Source organism: Pezoporus wallicus, unplaced genomic scaffold (genome assembly GCF_028554395.1).
Source record: "Pezoporus wallicus isolate ANWC-B61680 ecotype Strahan unplaced genomic scaffold, APGP_CSIRO_Pwel_v1 contig_2439, whole genome shotgun sequence".
Taxonomy (NCBI): Eukaryota; Metazoa; Chordata; class Aves; order Psittaciformes; family Psittacidae; genus Pezoporus; species Pezoporus wallicus.
Window position 1 is genome coordinate 2,346,014 of NW_026638501.1, and position 23,947 is coordinate 2,369,960.

The following is a 23,947-nucleotide window of genomic DNA, read 5'->3' on the forward strand; positions in this document are numbered from 1 at the left end:
AGTCTAATGAAGTTTGAGTGAAATGCCATGCAGACAAGGCTGACCTGGTTGCGGTTTGAGAAGAGGCTTGTTCCGTGCTAGCCTGTATCTGCACCCTGCAGTAGGGATCGCCCTCATTCACATCAGTGGAGTGGAAAGCTACCTGCATTTCCCAGGTACAACCTCCGACTTCAGTGACTCAGGTATATCTGTTAACTCCAGGCAGCTGATAATAAGCCAAACACACATTTCTTTTGAAAATTCAAGCAGTTTTAGGAAACTGACAAAACCAGACCTTGACTGCATAATGCCATTAACATGTAAACTTGTGCTCTGAATAAAACATTTCTTCAGACATCTCCCAGGATAATGCCACAGTCATTTAATGGTATGTCTCCTGGACTGATAGTCCTGCAGAATGGAATGGATACATCATCCCACAGCAGCAGCAGATCTATCCTGCCCCTCTCCACTGGACACAGCTGCTGTGGCAAATGTGCTGCCAGGCTCCCATTTCTTTGTTTTTTTTTTTTTTTTCCTAAGCTTTGGTCACGCATGATGGTTCTTTAATATATACATTTTATTGCAACCCTTCACATTCCTCTTCAGATTATCATGTGAAAGAAAAATATACGAAGGAGTGACACTGGAAGAATAGTTGAGAAAAGATCTTTTAAAAACATAATAGCTGCTGCAGTTATGCAGCCATGAAAGTAGCTCCGAAACCTTCTGTCTGCATGGAAGACACTAGATCTATATTTGATCTATATTTAGCTCAGAGCCACGCATCCTGCTGTAGTGCCAGGCACGTGAAAGGGAGATACTGCAACACAGAAAATCACTAGGGCAAAATGTTTTGGTCATCAGGGCCTTCTCTTTTCTACAGCAGCTGAGACTGTTCTCAACCAAAGACAGCAAAGACAGCTCAGGAAATGGAGGATCATCCCAACCGTTCTCCTATTGAATAAAATCCCACATGTGCACGTCACTCCCCAAGCCACTACTACCTGAACTTCTTTCAGGAGTACATTCTTTAGCTCCAGTGGGGATAGTCATGTCAGAAGCCAGAATTACACCATGGACCTAAATGCAGGCAACAGAACTAGCTAACCATTTAACTTTGGGTAGATGTACAGGACGGTATAAGGGGTTCCCTTTTATGTGTAGCTTGCTGTCCCATAATGAGATACAGAGAATGTACTTTTTGTCCCTAGCTGGAATCTGGAAAATACTTTTGGTTCCACACATGCACCTCGCACAAACATGTACAGCAGTATATCTGCACCTGTTGCTAGCAGGACACACAGATTGCACCTCACGAGGCAGGCTCTGCACACTTCTGTCCCAGCATTCAGGTGCCCTCTACTCCCTGGTGCCACAGTGAGGGACCCACGAGCAAAGACCCAGCTAGGACATGTTCTGCACCAGTAAGCAAAGGATGTGGTAACAGCTAATTCTGCTCACTTATCATCCTCAGCTTAGAGCCGACCATGGCAGTAGCTCAAGACAGGCTTTGCATTGGTGTGACTATCTCCTGTTTCACCATATAGCAGAAGGATGCTTTATACCAGATGGTTTCTACTGTTAGTTACAGTCACACAGCAAATTCCCTGCTCAGCTTCATTTGCAGTAACAAAATGATGTTACATTGGCCACTTTTCCTGCCCAGTACACTGGCAGCCTGGGAATTGACAATGCCTACCTTAACTTCCACATGTGCCATCAGGACCGCAAAGTTCGTTAGGTGATTGCAGGAGCATGTGGTGTGTGTCTTGTTAGTTGTCAGGAGGCGACACCCCTGGGTGGACCAGTACCCTGTCATTGTACGCTTTGTATAGCTCCAGAATGAACAGTTTGGATTGAAATTTTCTTCTGACTGCTGCAGGGAAGAAATGAATAAATGCAGTAAAAATGATAGGGTTTCATAGATTTCTAAATGCACTATTTATTTTTTTCCAGAGGCACTCGGTAAATCTCACCCTTTAATTTTGGATAAACAGTCAGCAGTGGTTTTATACGTCAAGTACTACTTGCTGATACCAACAAGTTAGATTGTTGCTGCTCTCTTTGCTAATGCAAACTTAGTTCTTTGTTCTTGATTAATTTCAGCCATAGACTAAATCCAGCTCTTCAAAACCAGATTGATTCATTTGCATTGCAGAACAGAGAAATTAATTGCTTTAAGCAATCAACTTTTGCAATGACTGCGCTTGGCTAACAGGAGGACTAGCTGTCCTCTTTCACTGTAATTCCACTTTCCTCTAATATCCCCTGCCACCATGATAAAATAATATTATGGTCTAATATATTGGTAGTTTTTAATTACAGAATGACGTGTGTCAGCATCTGAGCAATGGGCATCAGTTTGAAGGAGGCTCTACTTTTATTAATGCAGCATAAAAGAGATTCTTCATAAATAACACAAAGTGCAAAGGAACAAATGTATAATTCAAAATCTAATCAAGGACTACTTGGGGCCTCACATGAGCCAACTTTTGCATCACTCTGTTTTAGGAAAAGAAAAAAGTACTTTTCAAACTCACTCACCTTGATGTGCTTGACAGTAAACACCACGGGATCAGCTAGGTAAACCTTATTGCTGAACTCTCTGTTTATTGCTGCCGTGATGACAGGGGAGTTGACAATGACGGAGTGATTAGTCGACATTGCTTCTGTTCCCAGCTTCATGCTGGCATTCTCCGTGGAGAGGTAAGTGCCCAGGTTATTGTACAGCACAAAAGCTACCCTGATTTCACCTAGAAGAGTAGAGGTTAGACATCCAGGTCAGTGCACTGGTTTGGTGGTTTTTTTTTTTTTTGGGATGAAAAATATCTCTCTTAACCAACTTCAAAACTTTTATGAGAAAATGTGAAAGGACCAAGATGTGGCATATGGAAACTCACCTCCTGTCAATCCTAACGAGCACCATGAGGTGCAACAAGTGGTTCATGGATAATAAGGGCAAGAGCTGCCCCTCTTAAACTTCTATAAGCAAATAGAACAGCAGAAGACAGACAGAGAAGGTGGGCTTGTTTTTTGCATTAGTAGGTGTAATTAGCTCCAGAGAAGAGAGGCCAGGTGGCCCATTTCCCACCTGACATAATACTTTGGTCTCCAGGCTATGTTTGGGAAACATGTTTCATTCTGGCCTGCTGCACAGAGGCATTATAAAACTATAATTTAGTTTGTTAATTAAGACTACCTCAGAAATGTGTGGGTACAAATCTGGGAGAAGGAATCCAAAATTTTCCAACAACTCCAATCTCATATGAAGGATAAAACAAAATTGCAGAAATTTCATTTAGAAATGTACTTTTTTTGTTAATTGGCCTATCAGATATCCCCTCTTCCACAAAAAAAAAAAAAAAAATCTTCAGTGAACCTGCAGAAAACCCAGGCTACCAGCCAACTGTTTTTAACTGAAATCATCCAGTTTGCCTTCTGTTTTGTATATTATTTCACAAGCTATAAATAAGAATTGAATGTGATTAGTTTGCCTTTATATGTATCAGCTGGGGGGAGGGATTTTTTTGTTTCTACAGGAATCACCCCAGCTTCTGAGGAAAGTAAAGCACTGATGACTCCAAAGGTTCCTCCCAACCTAAATCCTTCTATGATAATTTTATTTCTAGCTCTTTGACAACCTCCAGGTGGGTGCCAAGCTGGTGAAAATGGATGGGGCTCTCCTGATATGACTACATATCCAGTGACACCATGCTTAGAAATACAGACTTCCCCTTCCTCACTGCCATCACTGTTTCTCTTTCTGTAAAACTCTCCAAAGCCTGCTAGTGGCTCCTTTCCCACTGGAGTTTTGCTACGTATCTTGGATTTTACACTGTCTCTAAAGAAGCACTTCTCTTTAAATTCTACATGCAAAAGTACCAAATTCCAAGAAAGCCGATGGCAGAATTTTCTTTCTGAACCACCAAACTTTTTTCTCAACAGTTGTCAGAAATTATTGGCAGTTTTAGTGTACCTGGTCTGACTATAATACTGCCCAATCATTCCAAGTTTTGCCTGCAGTGACCAAAGCCCCTGCTAGAGTGCCTTCCCCTGGTACACAGGTTGAATTTTAAAGGAACTCAGAAAAAGGGGCATGCTAGGCCCATTAGTAGAAAGCCTGGGAATTTGATTTTGGTCTGCAGCAGAGCTGTAGAGATCAACAAATGTGTACAAATTCCTGGTCTGGAAATAACGACTTGGCAGCATGAAGACCATTCACATGCAACATCAGCTTTAATTTATGCTATATCAGGAGGTTCATAAGATTCAGAGAGAAAAGCACTGAAGATTTAGACTCATAACTGTTAATCAACCTCTTCTGACATTTTGGCTCATTATTAATATTTGCTACTATTGTTTCTTCCCTCTACCTTTTTCAGATATTTGTATAGTGCCCCACTGTGAAGCAGTTTACTCAGACAAGCCTCTTAGCCCATCTGAAGCTTCCTACTGCCACAATAGCAGTTAAAAGCACTTCTCTGGACTCAGCACTGTGCCCCAAGCACATTTAAGGATCTGATGCGTTTTTACCAGCACATAATACTTTTGAAGGCTGTGATTCACTTAGTAATATAATACACCCCAAATCAGTCAACTTAATTTGCAGTCAAGGCATTAGCAACTGGTGCTACCCATTAACTTAAATATTAACATAGCAATTAGTACCATTTTTGAGACTGGCTAAAAACAAAACAATGCCTAAAGTATAGCTGACTCATGAGGCTGGAATGGCTGGAGGTGGTGACCTACCGTTTCGACCATTTTGTTTCAAGGTATTTGCTGACAGCTGAATGGCACTCCCATGGCCCATGTTCTGGGGAAACTTCAGATCCTCCAGATTCCCATCTGTGCTTAGTCTTGCAACTTCCAGCTCTGTTTGCAAGAGAGATCAACACTAAGAAAAATCTCTACTGAAATAATCTTTGACAAGATACTTCAAAGCTACAAAATGATGTTCCAGACCATCTGAGAACAGAAGATTCTATTTCCAATACTTCAAGCTAGATTTGGTTTGGGCTTCTATTGCTTTTTAAATCTTTGCCCTGAAGAAATTTTAAATTTAATTAAAAGAAAAAAAAAAAAGTGCAAATAAATTCTACTCTCTGTGGAAGACAAAAGACAACCAGTTCTTGTAAACAAGAACCTCAGGATATTGAGGACAATGGTTAAAATGAAAATCTGAAAACGCTAGTTCTTTGCCACTGGCGATTGGTACTTTCAGTAAATGTTATCAGTGCTCAGGATCTGTATTCATTGAAATAGAAAGAAGAGTTGTTCTCATTTAACATATGCACAGTGGGAGTGCTGTTGCTTTCCATCATGCTTATTTTTTAATTAAAATCAACCATCAGCTGAATAAAGACACAAATTTGTAAGAAAGAAACACAATCACATTATGTTGAAGAATCTTCCTGTGAAGCAGTGCTCTCATTGCTCTAGTGCAGACTTTGCCCTCAAAGCCAGGGGTAATAGGGTCAGGTTAGGTGCCCATTTTGCATGGGATTTCAAGGGCAGAGAGCTGCTTATTCCTTTAGGCTCTTTTGGAAAGACTTTAAAGTCCTTCAGAAAGCGGGCCAAGGCATATCTAGCAAAACTGCTCTCCAGTTAATCGAGGGTCCAAGACTGAAGCCAGGTTTCCCAGCCTTTACTCTCCTTCCATCTGCTGTCAGTATTTATAGGATCTGTCCCTTACGGATGTTGTCAGTGTTTTCCCGGACGATGTCGGTCTTCAGCAGGTTATCAGCCAGCACAAAGGCACTGTCCTCCACAGTGTCGAGTAACTTGGTGGCTGCGCGCTGCTGTTCACTTGCATTCAGGTCCCTCCATGCATTCAGAGCCTGTGGCTGCAGGAGGTTGTTCACTGTCTCCACCATGGCCTGCAAGGGAGAGAGGTCAACTGCGAAAGAGTTCTAGCAAACCTGAAGCACCACTGAGACCACTGACATATGCTCAGTCCCATCCTCCACACACATCAGTTTATAGGGAGAGGACAGCATCTCATTTCCCCACTCACTGGGGCAGCCTGCAAAGGAGCTAGGTATCATTTGTCCCATCAGATGGGAGAGGGAGGAAATACTAATTTTATTCTAATTGCAGGCTGGGAATAGTGCTTTTCTGCTTCTGTGATCAGTAGCTCTGGGCTTGGAATAAGAAGGAATTAAGGGTTTGGGTGGGGGAACAAAGGGGAGATGATGAAACCATTAAAGAAACATGAAGGAAAATAGATTTCAAAACCTATCTGTGAAGCAGGTTGCTGCTTCCTGCAGCAGCAGAATTCAAGAGTAGATCAGGAGCACCTAAGGAAGATATCTAGTATCTGCAAGGGCTATGCTCCTTGGAGCATTTCCCACCACATAACCTCTGGCAGGCAGTCATGGAGATAGAGAGATAGCTGAGCTCATCCCGAGAAGCAGCAGGTGACCATAGAGATTAAGTTAAGACACTACATTTCAAATTGCTCCATTCAGAAAGGAGTCAGTCCTGCACTAACAACTTCAGTCCCTCCTGCAGTGCACCTCCTGCCCTGGGCTGCCACGCACAAAGAGCTCTCCCATGGAGAACTTCCCACAGGTTAATTTGGATGCATATCCAGGATCACATGAAACCATGCTGGCCCCATGATGGCAAAATTACAGCAGCAGAGCCTACCCAACCTGAAGGTTTTGCTCAGCCTAAAACCCCCGCTTAGTTACTAACCAGAGCTGACTCAACTACCTTCCAGCTATCACTTTAATGAGACCAGCTGTACCAGTTGGTAGAAATGACTGCAGAAGAAAACGAAAAATAAAAGGTACTGATCATGCTTTCTTCTGCTGGTTAGTGTCTAGCCACCAGGCAGGCCTGCCCCATGAACAAACACCTCCACTCCTCCACTGCCAGCTAATACAGGATTTCAACATGCTGCAAGCCTAAACAATGCCCCATGGTTTCACTTTCATGGAAGTACTTCAGTATTTATTCCTGACAGTATTTCTGAACCCACCTGTACAACATGACATATGAAAAGAAGATATGGCATAGCACGTTCTCCAGCAGCCCTCAGGAGAAGTGTCACAATGGCAACACATGGCACGGAGGGCATCCTGACTCACTCACCAGTCATGGTCAGATACAAATGTGCAATGGGAGAATATAATCACATTCAACAAGAATTTGATTTTATTGCTAAATCAAGGTGACCTTACAAATTTTTCAATTACAGCAAGGTTCAAGAAGAAGCAAAGACAGCTAGACCTGCCACTGCTGGTGCTTTTAATCCCCAGCAGACATTTCATTTAGACATTGCAATGTGCATCTTTATCCTAACTATATTTGAGGTCGGAAGGTTTCTTATACTACCATGGTTCTTATTGGAAGGCTGAACCAGAATTGGGCTCCTCTGACAGTACAAAGCTCCTATTCTCCAAACTACATTTACTCATGATCAATTAACTCAACTGTTCTTGTGCCATAGGTCTCCTGTACCTTAAAGAGAGCTTCCCTTCCCTGGCACCTACTGCCCTGGTCCTTTCATTAATATACAACATTTCTCCTGAGCTTCACAGCTTGGTTTTCCAAGGTATGGAGTAACCCATGCTTCAACCAGTGAAGCAGACCAAACAGGCTGAAAATCTTGCCCTCTAATGCTACTGCAAAAATATTTTTGCTGTCAAGCCTTTACAATCCAGGACTGGAATCCCTTTCTCATTTGCTGTAAGTGGAACTTATTAAGCATAAATCAATTTCTTGAACTGATTATTAAACTGATTTTCCTAAATAGACTATAAATCATCTTAACACATTTAATATGTGCACATGAAAAGCTGACTGACTTTAACAGTGAAGATGCAATACTAAAAATTCACAGCATTTAAGTGAATTTTCTTTTTTTTTCTTTTTTTTTTTTTTTTTTCCCCCAGTGTTTTAAAATCTGAAAGCTTGATCTCTGTAGCTCTTAATAAAAAAATTCTGTAGTTCACTTTGGTAGCTTATCTCATAACAAGCAAAAGGAGGTAGTATTCTTTTCCAGTGATCAAACAACTTGACTATTTTGCTGTGCAGGTTCTACACAACATGGTGTTTTCTTGCAAATATCTTTTATCCACAGAAAGCAGAAAATGCGGATTTTTATTTTCCTCCCCTTTCAATGTTATCCTGCAGACTATGATTTGCCTTACATTCATTTAGGTCAGCTGTTACTGGCGTCTTTAAATCTCCTAAAACAACTTCCTGGATACTTTTATCAGTATTCGAATGGTGGAAAGAGTGTTTGCAGCATATCCATCTCCTGGCTCTGGATAGAAAGGTAATGCCTATTTGTCAAAACATGAAACAGATACTGAAATATTTGTGTTATGCTGAAACATCTGCTGCAAAGTTTTCTTCCCCAGAAAAATTATTCTAAATTATCAAATGCATTTTTTATTTTCTAATGTGTGTGCATGTATGCCTGCATAATTTGGGCCAATTAGGCCTAATGTGCCACTTTCCACAAAATATGTGTTCCCCACCCAACAGACAGTGGTGCTGGTAAGCCTTCATCCTCTTGAAGTGACTAACCTGAAGCCAGCCACTCCACATCACTTTGGATGTGGGATGTGGGGTGTGGGGTCTGATGCAAAAGCTCCAGAAAGATTTCCAAGGACTTTGGGTCAGGTCCTTAGCACATATCTGAACAAAGCTAGTAGAATGTCTTCATTGGCATTATATTCAAGATGAATTTAGTCCGTAGCTTTTCCCAGAGGGTCACTTCCCTCACCTGTCTCAGTGCATTAATCAAGTGTTCCCCACACTTCATTATGGCTGAGTGCTGCCGGCTAAAGCCAAGGAGATGAGGTGCTAATGAAATGTTTGCATTTTGGACAGGAGCTGAGGTAGGTGTTTAAATGAAACAAAACAGCTCTTAAAGCAACAATGTCTCTTGAGACAGAGATGTCAGCTGGGAAAAGCTGGGCAAGGAAGCGGGAACCATGGGAAGGCAGGCACACAGGACAAGGATCAACCTGTGTCTGCATTTAAGCTGAACCACAGTGGTTTAGGTGGGTTTGTCACATGCTCCAAGGACACTGTGGTCTGATCAAGCTCTAGAATAGAAGAAACAGTGTCAAGCTCCCAGGAAAGCCTTCTCAATGACCAGTGGTAGAAGGGTTAGGCCCAACAGAAGCCCTTTGAAATGAAGAAGGCGTGAGATAGGTGTGCTTGGGAGCCGATGGCATGACAGATTTTTCCTGAGATCCCTGGTGATTCTGATAAAGACGGGGACTTTCAGAGGAAGCTAGGAAAGTTCTGACCTGGTTGCATCCCACCTCACTTCAAAAAATTAATACAGCCAAGTCAGGAGCTCAGACACCCTCTAGTTTCCTTGCCCCACTGAAAGTATAAAGAACTACAGTATTATCCCCATTTACCTGTCCAAAGGCACATGAGATTACTCATCTCTGAAGATCCCAACATCTAATAAAGGGTATTGCTTGTCTATGTCACTGAAGACCCCATCCTTGCTTACCAAACTAAAGGACTTCCTCTGCTGTAATTTTCTTCTCTTCCTCTGCCTGATTCCTCCCCTTTTCTTAATGCAGCTCAACAGGGTAAACAATTTCCAAAGCAGCCTTGTGAGCCTCACCCAAAACAAAAATGTGGGGTTTGGAGCACAAACGTATCTTAACATCATTCACAGCATAGCACTACTCATAGCACCTTGCTGGGCCTTAACAGATAGGCAGCACAAGCACCCATATGCCCAGAGAGGAGGACAACAGTAACTCAAATTACATCGAGGGAAAGCTTTCACAAGATATAGCTTGCTTGTTTGTAACCTAAGATCAAAGGAGGGAAGAAGGGTATGGCAGAAGGGAGCCAAGAAGAAAGATTTTCCATCTCCCTTTCTATCCTGAGATATGTAGATGTAGCTGTGTGATGTCAGGGTATCTATACATGCAAAGCCAAGCCCCCTAAATACAAGACTGTAAAGACCAATCATCCTGGGTCAGAGAATATTAGACTCAGTGGACCTTTTATGTATCTAGCAGTAGCTACAATTGGACATTGAGAGAAGAGCAAGAACATGCCAAGCATAGAAGACAAATCCCATGATAGTGATCCCTTTCACATTATGCAATTATATAGCACCAGAGAGTGTGCATTCAATGTAAATAAACGTTAATAAATTGCAGAGGGAGACATTTTTTCCCAAATAAGGGCATATGCTCGTAGTTTCTTGATTCTGTCCTGAGGTTACAAAACAGAAACAAAATGTAAACCTTCCTTCACAGACACACAAATTGGTATTAAAAGATGTATTGTCAAAAGGCAACTAATTAGGAGCCTTACAGTAATTATATATTACTAAAAGGCCAGTTGTACAGATCTCATAGATTTCCTTTGTGACAGCTGCTTCATTCCATAAAACTAAATTTTGCTTGGTCATTTATTTTTATTTTCTCCCCCTCTAGAAACAGTTGGTGAGAATATCCAGCTATGTGACACACAGTTTAAACCCGGGAGGGAAGTATATATCCAGTGACACCACATCCTCTTATTTCTTTCACTGTATCAACATACAAGGCACTGCTCTTTGACAGAAGCAGATTCTGTAATGTAAGACCTGTCTTTAACTGGGAATCAATGCTGGAAATCACTAAGAGATATTAGATGTACTCACTGCCAAATTTGGGACCAGACTGCATTGTGCTATAGTGCTTAAGCACTGTAACCCTAACCTTAGAAAACTAGCAGGTCTCCTGGAGTTAGGACCTCTCTAAACCTTTATTGTTCATTTTGGCTTCTCACCAAGCAGCTGATGGAAGAACAAAACCCCTCAAAAACTTATTAGAGGAGAAAATACTGCTTCATGACAAGTGAATACCAGCAGGCCCTACAGGTAATATTGATTGAATCCTTCTGCTGTGTAATTTTCAAATATGCAGTTTGTCCTTCCTCACAAAGGAGCACCTCCTTAACAAGAAATTGAACACACGGTATATATTATTTTGCATGGAATCTGCATCAAGGTCTTATGTCCTGTAGAGCTTTGGGAGAATGAGGACAGTGGCACAGGGCATTAAAACATCACTTTTGCAAATATATGTCTAATTAAAAAAATCTGCATTTTATAATTTTTAAAGCCCTGTCTCATGCTGCTAACACTTGTGTTCCTTGATCTCACAGGAATATTTCATGCAATGCACTTTCAAAAACTAGGATAGAAGGAGCTACAGCAACAAGGCTGTGCTTTGCATCAGTAGACTAAAATCATGGCTGGTGCTCACACATCTACCCCTGTACCAAAGGTATTTGCTGGCACAGCCTTATTAAAAAAGGTTTGCCCTCCATTTCTGAGAACAGCAGCGCTACGACTTTAGAGTGCAATCACACAGACACAAACTCAGGCCGTGATTACCATCTGAGGCTCTGGTCCTGCCTGAGGTCTCAATTACTTCCCCAAAAAAGCGCACCGTTATCTTTATTAGAAGTATGTAAAAACAGTACTAGCCCACTTTTTTATAGCAGCTTGAGGTTTTACAGAAAATCAGCAGAGGAAAAAAATCTTGAAAACCCTTTTGGTTCCACAGTGCAGTGAAAATGAAAAACTCACCATAGAACGGAGGCACTGAAATGTGGATATGGTTCAATGATCACATCATGCTCCTTTTTCCTACTCAAAAGCAGTGCTACTTTAAAAAAGTTTACCTGCTTCTTTGCTTAAGAACAGCTGGTTTTGTTCTGTATTCATATGAAACCCTCACTGCCAAAACAAAACCTTTTTTTAAGCTATCAATATTTGCAAGCCTCCAAACTAATTGAGTTAAAGGCACAATCAACACCACTGCTGCCAAGTTCTGCTGGAAGTTGTGTGATTCTTGCCTCTGGCCAGAAAAGGAACCAGTACAAGAGAAAGTTCCATTAACTCCAAATGTACCTGTTGGACTCAGAATAAGCCCTTTAGAGGAGAGGACCAGCATGAAAGCATGGACCTGGGCATGCAAGCTGCTGCTTCTAGCAGAGTTATTGCATTGAAAGGGCCCACCAAGCTCAGGAAATGACATTTCTTGTTAGAGTGACAAATGAACAGCACCCCTATTCCACTACACAAGGGTCACCAATCAAACTGGAACAGTCATGCACTCTCTGAAACTTCAGGTCAAAAATAGATGTGCATGCCATTTCTTCAGCTTCCTAAACAGGGAAAATGTCAATTTGGCTAAAAGATGCCATTAAATCCTACTTCTTAGCTGAGAAGTGCCTTCAAATCTCTATGACAAGGCTCTTTACCCTCGGATAGCTTTTCACCTTGTCATTTATTCTTTTAATTCCAGATAAAAATATGTCTCTGGTCAAAGCATAAGTGGAGACAATTTTTTACAAGGAAGCCCAGCCACTGTCTAAGGCTTTTTACAAAGCAATAAGGTCATCACAAAACAATTATAATATTCAATGAAATGGACAAACACATGTTTAGAGTGAAACTATCTGAACTGCAGTGAGTGCTTAAAAATAACATTAGAGTATCTACTGCCAATCTCTGCTTCTGCCCTAAAAACCAAGACAGAAGCGCTAGCCTATATCTAGTACCAGAGTGGTTATTGGAAACTGCTGGTATCACTTTTGGTGAACTGAACCAAAACCTACTACTGATGGCAAACACAACAAAAGGGAGAACTTCCCTCAAACTTGCAGAGGAATTTCTAAAATTGCCCCACAGATTGAGAGCAAAGATTCTCAAGAAAGAACATGCAACCTTCTCAACTCTTCTCAACTCTAGCTGTAGCTACAGGGACTGTACTGACTCAGAAATGGCCTGAATTTCAGTAGCACTGAGAAATCACTGCAGTGAGAAGAAAGGCACTGACCTTTATTAAAATTATGCCACCTACAAAAATTTTAACTATGGAATTAATGGTCTTGCACTAGGTATGCAAGATTTGCGATCTTGGCCTTGAACTACCAATAATCTCCTAATTGGAGCACACAGAAAAATAGGAGGTTTGAGAAAGAGAACAAGGTTACAAATTACAGGTTATGGTTTTGCTTTGCTTAGTATAAAAGGAAGAATATTTTAAGGTCGGAAGGCATCTGTAGGACTGGAATAAAAGGAATTGATTGGGAAGAAGGAAATAACATATTATCTATTTCATCTAATGAGATCCTCCCCGCAGAATAAGCTGAAAACTGCATTTATGAATCATCTGTATTTGCTGTCCTACTGTTTGGGATTTGAGAAGATACAAGAAACTGCTAGAGTAATTACTCTGGGGAAGTGAGCAAAGCTGTAGTAAGAAAGGAAAATGGCTTGCAAATGAGAAATGCCCCTTTGACAGAATATCCATAGCCTTTAAAGGAACTTCTAGGGAGTCCATGAGACCCAACCTTTCCTCCAACATTCCAAATCAAAGGGAACATCTCCACTGACCTCTACTGCAATTTATACTGAGACTTTATACCAGTGACACCAGATTCCAGGACTGACTCAGCCTAAAGCAGAGAGCTTACTCACATAGCAACACAGAAAATGCTAGATTTTTTTCCCAAGTTTTGCTATGTTACATGTGGGCACACAACCACAGCTGTAGCTCAGTTGTAGCAGAGGAGCAGGCTGCCACCTTCATTTTTAGTATTTTTGTGAAGAATTTCAGAGCCTGGTGAAAACCCAAGGCTGCTGCTTTGATCCTATTCTTCTTTAACAACAGGCTCACTGTGGTAGAAACATGCAGGGTGGGGATTTCAAGTTTTGCTCCTGCTGACACAAATCAAGGGCAGGTTTCTCAAACTGTGAAGTATATTAAATTCAGAGTTTTAACAAAGGGCTACCAAACCATAGAATCCCACTGTGAGTCACACTTCTTTCAGCTGTCCTTTTAATTATATTAAGTGAAGGTTTTGGGCACATTGATGCTGATGGGCAAACATCTCAATCTCTTGAAAAAGCTGCTAGAAGTACTCCCTGTAGCTATAGTTAATATATGACATTGTATGTGCACTGCTAGCCAATTTATTCCAGCCACTTTAACAACGATACCTGGCCTGACAGGCTGTGCAGAATAGCACCAGGAGTCAAGCAATGCGCAAATCATTAGAAGACCCTGAAAGTTGTTTGACATGCACTGCAGAGATCTTTGTCATAGAGCCAATTAAGTGACCAAACAAGGAACTTGAAATTCCTCATTAATTTGGCCCTTTCTATATAAATGGATGTTAGTTTTTCATGTCACGGGCACAACAAGAACACAAGCAAATGCAGCATCATTCAATTTATGCTCCCTTTCAGAGCTAAAAGTTTCTTTCATTTAGTCTTCACAAAGTTGGGACCAGCCATGCAAACAAGAGAGAAGTGGGACAAACAGAATTAATCCATTTTAAACAGTACTGCCTAAGTCCCAGATGCACCTTTTATCTGCTGAGAGCTACTAGGTTAGCAAAGAAAAAACAAAGTCTCTCCTACTCAGCGCTAAACTTAATGCCTTGAATCCTCTGAGGAAAGCCTTTTATTTTTTGCTTAGTACAGCAATTCAAACAGCCCATGTTACAAGTGTGAAACATTAGAAAACTTCCAAGAGAACCAGAATGACAACTCTGACTGCAGACACCCACCACTGTCTGCTACCTGGAACCTGCCAGCAACTCAGCACTGGCTTCACTGGCGGCTCCGATAACACCTACATCCAGAAGCTCTTGTGATCTTCATGGAGCAGATGGCACATCCATATCTTGGTCATTTGCTGTACAGGCAAGCCCAGAATCACAAAAGAGGGCAAGCTGATTTACAGGACAGCCTGGAGGATGGCAGGAACAAGAGCAGCAAACACCAGTAGTCCAGGAAAACACTGCAAAAGCAACACTTTGCTGCCTCCTTCCACCCTTACCACAAAGCTGCTGAGCTGCTGCTCAGGCTATCTATTGTATCCACCAGCCTTCAGCTTTGAAGTCACCAAGACTGGGTTCAAAAAATAAAATTAAAAGAAACAAAAAAAATAATCCCAACCTCCCCCCTTCCCCCCCCCCCCCCAAAAAAAAAAAAAACACAACCCAACAAACAAACAAATCAAAAATAATGGGAATCCTGTGAAGTTTTTGTCTTCTGAGATCTGCATCCAAAATGCAGCATGAAATTTCAATTGGGAAGAGGCCGTGGGCTGGCACCACAGTGAAATTCATTGGCCTCAAAGCTCCAGCCCACAAATCCAAGCAAAGCAAGGAGGTGAGCTCAGATTTCACAATCAGGTGCACATATGTGATAAAAAGTCTCTACGTGGCTGTATGTGGTATGAGCCTTTATTAATGCTTGTGTTTTCAGCTACTAAATCTTACAGCAATATTCTCTTATGTTAAAGTTTTCTGTGTTAATATGGCCTCACTGTCTGAAATATCTGAGTACTCAGACTTTTTCATTTTTTCTTTACTATCCCATCTCCATTCCCAGAGGGCAGGATAATTGTACCCACGGCATTTTAAACTGGGGAGCTGAGAAACAGTGAGTACATGCCACTTGCTGAAGGGTATGGAGAAAATTTGTGACACCAAACCCAGTTTTACAGCTCCCCAGAAAGACAAACATTTTGTGTTTCCTACACCTTCAGTGCTTCAGTTTAAAGATAAACTCCTTTGGAAAATGAGCAAATATCAATTCTGAAAAAGTTACAGAATATTCATTCTGGCTTTCACCACATACCAGTCACTAAACGAAGCTATGCTAATCAAATGCGTCACCCATTGTGACTCATTCTCCCACACGATGACTTTTCTATCCCTTTCCCAAAATAGAGTGTAAGAACAGTACACTGCAGAAAGGTAGGCATGAGAGATGTATATCACTGCTGTCCAAAAGGTCACACATATCGAATCCAACCTCTCCTTAGCTAACGAAGCATCTTTCTAAGGCCACTCAGTCCAACTTGGATATCCACCTTGGTCAGCCCAGACTAAGTTGACTCTTAGCATCATGAATTAAAGTCCACGTAGCTTTTCTTACATACCACAGTGATTGAAAAAATCTCCCATCAATTGCCTGGTAATATATTAATATCTATTTATCACATCACCTGTCAGGTTGATTTGTGTTGGATTTTTGAGGCAAAAAAGATCATTTACCATACTTGCAACACTAAAGGAGCAGCATTTGTAACCTCTACCTCCTATAAGTAAAATCCCTGCGTTTTTAACTCAACCAATACTGTGACACTGCACAAATTAAATCAATATTTGTTTTAATTATACACTTACACAGAGAGATGAGATGGTAATCTGATATGGCATTCCCAGCCTCATATTTGAATAATTCACGAAATTTCCAGATCCGTTTTACATATTTATTTATATTCATTTATTTTATGCTTAAGAGGACTTTAGACCCCAAACACTACAGGGGCTGTCATGACTACATGAATTTGTCATCCCACAGAAAACAGTAAGACTGCTTTTAGCAATTATTATCTTCTCAAATCACCCTCCTCCTCCCAAAACCCCCACCTTTTCTCAATTGCATTTTTGATATTTACAAATGATGGACATCTCTCATGTAAATTTTGTACTGCACTATCCTTTGTCTAGGGAACGCAGAACTGAAAGTACGTGTCCAGCCCCATGAGAAAAAAATCAGCCATGGATGCTCGTCACAATAATGGGATACGCACAAGGAGATCGTGTCAGCAAGGTTGAAATCTCTGTTTCTCTGCCGACAGTGGCATATATCCCTGTTAATTCCCATTTCACATTGACATGAAGTCCAGGATTTCACCATTTAAAATCTGTTGAGAAATCTCTGCCAAACTGCCTTAGCCAGCCCAGACATTCCACTGACTGGTAAAAGGACAAGTGGCCTGTAACAAGAATATTTGCAGTTACATTTAATTGCTATTACAAAGTCTCCCTTACGAGATTTTTAGATGACTTTAGCTAGATGAGTATCCAAAAGGAAATACCCTGTATGAAAATATGTCCAGATATACAACTTTACCTCCATGTAATACAAAGCAAAGCTGGAAAGGTTTAATTAGATCATCTAAATCATTCTTCAAACCCTCTGTTACACGACTGTCCTCTTCAATAAATATATTTACTAGCTTTGTCCATATTTATACTAAACATTTCAGGCAATGAGCTTTCATCAGTTTTGTCTACTAAAGAGGTAGGTGCATGATTAATGTTCAAACACACAAGTAGCCTTTCCAAGTGAAAAGCTAGAAGTCCTTGAAATTAAGGGTAAGCTGAAGTTTGTGAAGAATATACAGGACTTATTCTACCAATGCCAAGCCTTTTGTAGAGTGTATGAAATTCACTATTCACTATTGCTTGAAAGAAGACAAAAAGACCAGGAGCATGTGTTGACTCTTTAAAGTATGCCCGTGAAGCTAAACCTATGGGTCAGGTAGCACCAAAGGTCCCCAGCTGGACTGTAGGGTTCATGGTCCAACCAGCCTCACATTTCCAGTTTTACCAGTAGACAAGATAGCTAGCTTGGGAGTGAGTGTTGCACTGTAAAATTTCCTACGTTCCTTCAAATGCTAGTTACTTTCTTTGGGATCTTAAGAGAAGTCACTCCAGACAAGGGATGTGCAATTCCTTATCTTTATCCATTAACGTATATGAAGGGAAAAGGTGAACTTCTCTCATGACCATAATAAAAGGGATGACAGACAGCCTGCTAGAACAGAAGGTTACTGTTTTTTAATGTCCTAGAAACCAAAAACATCTAATCCCCCTCCACTAAATGAAATATTGACTGAAAAAAATAAAGTCAATACCAACTGTAGGAAGTTGAATTTTTCAGGAAAATACGGGTATAGACAGCTCCCTCCAGAAACGTGTGGTTCATTTTTACATCTCTGCATGTTATACATACACACATAAATAACAATCAACCACCCATAAGTAAAACATCAGTGTTCATAAGCACAAGACTGAAATTAGAAAGTAAAACGTTCACATTTCTTAAGCAGCATTAACTTACCGATAGTATACAAACAGGCTTATATAAAAGTCTGGAGCAAATGCTCTAAGGCAAGGTGACAGGATAGATAACATAATCCAAGGCCCCACTTTTGAAAAGCCTACAATCAGGTCTTTCCAAAGTGCTGGAGCTTGACTTTGTTCATGTTTTCACAAAGTAAGCCTACAAAAGTTGGGCCACAGCTGGGTGAACATTATGGGACACTATGTTCCTAATCCTATATTTAGTTTGCAGCACTCTCTTCCTTCCCACATCCCTCTTTGAGGACACCCTGCATTTCATTATGATCCTACCTCCTCCCTCATGCTGAGTGTTACCATTTCAAATTGTTTCTAAATTTGCAAGTGTAAGAGGGGAAGAAAGAAAACTAAGGAAATGCAGGTGGCAATGGTATGAGTGATATGTCGTAAGCAAAACCTAGCTGGTCTGGAGACACCTCTTTCAGCTGGAGTTTTGCATTCTTTACTTCCATGCATCCATACTGTTCTGCATATTCCTATGGCTGGATAAGTCTTGTCAGATCTCTCCTGTGCTTTTTCCCACTTTCTGGTTCAAAGGTTTTGCCCAAAATTTTGTCAAGTCTGAGAGAAAATGGGCAGGTGGGAGGATATGAAGAATGAAATTATTATCCTGCAACCTTAACCTTAGAACTTGCTGCCACAAAGATGGTAATAGACAGATTATTCACAGAGACAAGACCCATTTCACAATCATTCAAACAACTGGACACGTATTAAAACCACAAGAAATACCTGGACATAGGCCCTGCAAGAGCGCTCCCTTTTCTGAAGCTGAGTCCATAAAGACAGCAGATTAAAGACGGAATAGAAAAAACAAGTTAGTGACAGAACAAGGGAAAAAAAAAATTGAAGAAAACGCCTATGAAAAAAAACCGCATTTGTCTCTTAAACAGCTCCTGAAAACCAACCATACCAAAGGAAGCATGCAAATTAGACAGCAGTGCAAGGCTGGAAGGACTGGCTCCAGAAATATGTGTTAGTCCTTTTTTTCAGTGAAGTAAAGCACAAACCGGCAACTTTTCAAGAGCAGCTGTTAGATGGTAGGAGACACTGAAGTCAAGTAGAGATGTTCAAGAGATGATGTTTTCCTTAACAGCTTGGAGATCACACATGATATTTCCAGGTCAAAAAAAGGCTGGAAAGGATGGGGCTGATGGTGTTTTACATAAGGAGTGGGGGCTCTGCAGTCAGACAGGTGCTGATGGCACAGTGAGGTATAACCAAGCTTTGGATGAGCAGGATCAATTCCAGTGAACAAAATGTATGCAGGACTGCATCCTGACACAGGATGGACTTCTATGGACCCATCCTGACACACCTTCTCAGGTCTGTGGCTTAAGGCAAAACCTATAGCACTCCAGCTTCACTGCTGTGAGCTGCTTAAAGCCAGCTCAGGCAAATACCAAGTGTGGTAACATGCTGCACCAGAGGACAGAGCATTGCACAGGCCTCCTGATAGCATAAAAGGTCACTGAAGAGGATGGAACAATGACATGGGAATCTGATCTAGTATTTCTTATTGAGGATATTCTTTCCCCTTTGGATTAAACTGCTTCTCCAGGAATGAATTTTCCAATCCTCTCATGCCAGTTGTGCTTTCTTTTGCAATTCCTGGGCCTAAATGGTTTATATGCTGAGCAGCTTTTCCACAAAGAATACCACCTTTTTCATAGGAGCACGGTTAGGACTGTACTTTGATGTGCACTTGCAAGCCTCCTGCCTGGCAAATGCACTTCAGTGGGTCACGGAATCCAACAATCATTTATTTATCTCTCCAGGACTTTGCAGGCAGTCTGCAGCAATGAGCTAGAATTGGTGAGCTCTGCATTGGTACAACTAAACCTTGCATAATCAGGCTGCTTAGAGCCACTGGCCTGGCTATGTTTGTTTCTGCTGACATGCCTGGGTTGGAAATTGCACATCAACAGAGATTCAGGGTAACTTCTGTTCTCAACTCACAGCAGTGCAATCTCTTTAGTACAGCTGAGAAACAAATTTGTCCCTAAGAGTTTTGAGGCTCTGAAATAAACAAAATACACCCAGGTATCACACAATGCCTAATTTCAATTTCTAATTCATCAATTTGTAACAGTAGAAACCTTCCTTTGGGTAAACCTGGCCAGTACTAAGACTTTACAGAAACAAATGGAGATCAAAGAAAACCTTGCTGAAAATTATAGAGGTATTCACTTGGGGGTCTTGCCATTCTGCAATAGAACAATTATTACCTTAATTAAGCCTGATCCAGTGGAAAGCATAAAGCTTTTAGTGACAGAAAAGTGGCTCCTGCAAGATGATGGCTTTCAAAAATTCTGATTATGCCAGTTTATTTCAATTCATTGTACATCAGCTTAAAAAAAAAAAAAGCAAAAAAAAAAAAGCAGTACAAACCAGCACAGGTGATTACTTTCAGATTCCCAGCACATTTCGTTTAATGATTAAAAGAATATTTAATGGTTAGTGCTTACTTTATTTCTTCTTTCTGACTCAACAACACTCTTTGCAAATGACTTTTTCGCTTTTATTTTGAAAATACTCTTGATCAGTGAAGAGGAAAATGGAGGAGTAACTCTGCTGCCTTTTGTTTGCCCAATAGTACTTCCAAGTTGAATTCATGCATTCTTAAATGAACACAGCGCAGTTGCTCTTCTAAAGAATTAAGTGGGGAATGAGAGCAAGTAAATTACTGAGCCTGTCATTTGGATCACTGACTCGCATCGCTGTTTTGCAGGACTCCACACGGTCCAGAATTTTAATGCGGAGTGCAATTGATTTGTATGAGCTGCTTGTGCAAAGCTGATGGGGGGGGGGGGGGGGAGGGAACCTGCAAGGGGGATTCCAGGAGTGACAGCCGAGCTGATGAATGCTCTCCTTTGTCCAGACTTCCCCTCCCCTCATTAACTTATACCTGCCCCTGTGATACAACCCCATTTCATATAATCAAAACAAATACTGGAAGGTGGGATATAAAAAGATGAAAAACATGTGCTTGCAAAGCTGAAGTGACAAAATGTTGGGTGTGGCTGAGGCATATTCAGAAGAGCAAGCAGACTAGAACAGTGAAACCCATTAGTAGGTGACATTAATTGCTGGTTTTACCTGATATTGTCAGACATCACCATCATTTCAAACAAAGAACCATGGGATGATTATAACAAATAATGTTATGCTGATGTAACAGTTAATACAATTATTACCTACATTGTTATAAAATAGCTGGAAGCAGCACTAATTAAAAGCATCAGGATAACCCAGTTCACAGCACATGCAAAGCACATGAGATGCAGGACTTCAGTTCCCAAGCGGCTGTTATCTTAAACAATCCAGAAGCCCTTTGCATTTAAAACAGCATAGGTCTACAATAATAACTTACGAGAAAAAAAAACACTTTATGACTCTAAAAAGTATTTTTCTTCAGAAGATACACAAGAAATTTCAGGTTTAGCTGGGATAATTTATTTCCTGTATAACCTTGGGAGCAAGTTCTGATCTTACATGAATGCCAGGGCTGTCGGAGCCAACTATGAAGCTGAAAACAGTATTTTGTGTCTTATTTTAACTGGGTGGCCAATATAACCATGTGCTCATAGCCACAGGGTTCAGTTGCTCTTTGTTCTGATGACTAGGCCTTTACTATTCACTATCTCAATCATATATAAGTCCTATCCCATGCATTTACATGAGATTCTGTGATGAAGAGGGCCTTGAACCAAGGAAACCCTGAACTTTAAACGCATTCTTACAGACTCCACAGCCTGTATTTCCTCCCAGTATGGGAAACTTCTAATACCTTTAGTGTGGAACCATTCCATTTAACTCTGGAAATGTCAAAAGGACTAATAATAGTTCTTCTCAAACAGGGCACAGAAAACACACCATCATCATGCAGTAAGGTGCTTCTGGGTTAAGTCACAGGTCATCACTAAAAGGCCCTCTAATATTAAACCATCCAGAAGACCTTAGGTGTAATCATGATGGTATCTTATGTGCCGTTGGTAAATGGTTCTCCAGCGTAAATAAATGCTTCTTTCTGCTTTTATTTCTTTATATTAATGCATAAAAGTGTTCATTTGACCTTCACATCAGCATCTTATAATGTTATGGGATGAAAAAAAAAATTTAGACTGTCTCATGAGGCTTTAAATATTCAGATTTTGTGGATCTTATTATATGGCATTTCACAGACAGATTCAGTACTGGAAATGCTGGACAAAATTCTGATCTTATTCACACTGGCACATGTCCAAAATAACTGCTGTGGCATCACCTGAGTCATTTTCATACTGAGCTATGAAAGCTGAGACCACAATGAAGTACCTGGAGTTCATACATGTACACATTTAAGGGTACATATTTCCCAGGAACAGTAGTACACTTGGCATTTACAACCTTTTTGTTTCTCAGCAAAATAAAATACACTGTAAACAAAAACCTGCCAGGTACTCTTTTGTCTACTAAGAAAGAATCACTGCCCTAAAATGGCAGTCATTCAGCAAGACATTTATAATAGCTCTCCAGGGAGAGCCAAACCCTTCTTCAGCCTCCTGGCCCTTCCCAAGACCATTTGTCTTTACCTTATTTAAGCTGCGTGCAGCACTGTCCTTCCCACCCGGAGTCAGGTTTCGAAGCTGCACGTCAAGCAAGTTCACCAGCTGGACCATGGCAGACACAGAGTATGCGATGTCACCAGCATACAAGTGGTTTTTTGTGTGCTCTGCAAGCTCTCGGGCAATGTTGGCAGCCATCTCCCCCGACTTCATCTGCAGTTAAGAAAGCAGAAGAAAAGGTTGTCCCTGGCTGTTAGTATGATGTTATTCCAGTCCCTTCCAGCTCCAGAATGTTACACAAATCAACTCCCCAGAAGAAGAAGAGAAGAGAGAAAGAAAAGAAGTTTCCAAGAAGAAAACTACAGCAAGGCTCTCCATGGTTTGATCATGTAATTGTAGAATCATAGAACTGTTTGGGTTGGAAGGGACTGTCATGGTTTAAACTCAACTGGTAACTAAGTACCATGCAGTGGCTCACTCACCCCCTTACCCCTTCCACAGGAGGGGGTAAGGAGAATCAAAAGAAGGTAAAACCCACAGATTAAGATAAAAACAATTTAATAACTGAATCCAACTATGTTGAACTATATAGAATCATAGAATCGTTAGGGTTGGAAAGGACCTTAAGATTATCTAGTTTCAACCCCCCTGCCGTGGGCAGGGACACCTTACGCTAAATCTGAAACACAGTATAATACTACTACTACTACTACTAATGACAAGGGAAATAAGAAGTGGAGATAATATAAAACTAAAAACAGAAAAGGAAAAAACCCAAAACCCAATAAGCACAAGTGATGAACAATACAATTGCTCATCACCTGCTGGTCTATACCCAGCCCAACCTAAGCAGCGATTAGTCCTTTCTGGGTGACTCCCCCTCGTTTATATACTGAGCACAACATGCTGTGGTATGGAAAACCGCTTTGGCTAGTTTGGGTCAGGTGTCCTGTCTCTGCTACCTCCTGGCTTCTTGTGCGCCGCCTCATGGTAGAGCATGAGAGAGTGAAAGACCTGGATCAGGGTAAGTGCTACTGAGCAACAACTAAAACATCGGTGTGTTATCAGCATTGCCTCCGGACTCAAGCAGAAACACAGCACTGCACCAGCTACTAGGAAGAAAAGTAACTCTATCCTAGCTGGAACCAGGACAATAACTTGAAAGATCATCTAATTCCAACCTCCCTGCAGGGACATCTTTTTTGAGTATGGTTTAAACACAGGTGGCTTTTCCAGCTATGGTCACCACATGGGCTTCAACACAACAACTGATTTTCTTACAGGGCATTGCTGGAATTGAGGGGCTGCTGCTTCTTTGCACCACAACAGATGTAAGTAAAGATGACACTGCATTTCACAAGAAGCCCATGCTAAGGAAGGCTTCAGTTAGCTTGTCCCCTTATCCTACCTAATGCCACTTGAAAAAAAAAACAAACAACCAAACATGTAAATAGTCTCTTCTGTTAAGAAAGAGA

At 41.0% G+C, this 23,947-nt stretch overlaps 1 protein-coding gene across 20 annotated transcripts in view; it reads right to left on the minus strand.

The window, feature by feature from the left end:
* ADGRL3 (adhesion G protein-coupled receptor L3) overlaps positions 1 to 23,947 on the minus strand; it is a 339,457-nt gene that overhangs the window by 75,513 nt on the left and 239,997 nt on the right. For 17 of the 20 annotated variants that reach the window (XR_008972358.1, XR_008972359.1, XM_057411078.1 and 14 more), the window contains 6 exons: positions 22,500 to 22,685; positions 18,658 to 18,696; positions 5,678 to 5,861; positions 4,735 to 4,857; positions 2,527 to 2,735; positions 1,682 to 1,858 (listed from right to left, as the gene is read on the minus strand). Coding sequence is in view for 18 of the 20 variants with exons in the window: in XM_057411078.1 (XP_057267061.1) it covers positions 1,682 to 1,858; positions 2,527 to 2,735; positions 4,735 to 4,857; positions 5,678 to 5,861; positions 18,658 to 18,696; positions 22,500 to 22,685 (918 nt within the window). In the remaining 2 variants the exon portion in view is untranslated. The remainder of the gene's footprint in view (positions 1 to 1,681; positions 1,859 to 2,526; positions 2,736 to 4,734; positions 4,858 to 5,677; positions 5,862 to 18,657; positions 18,697 to 22,499; positions 22,686 to 23,947) is intronic. The other 3 variants (XM_057411072.1, XM_057411066.1, XM_057411061.1) reach the window with 2 other exon arrangements.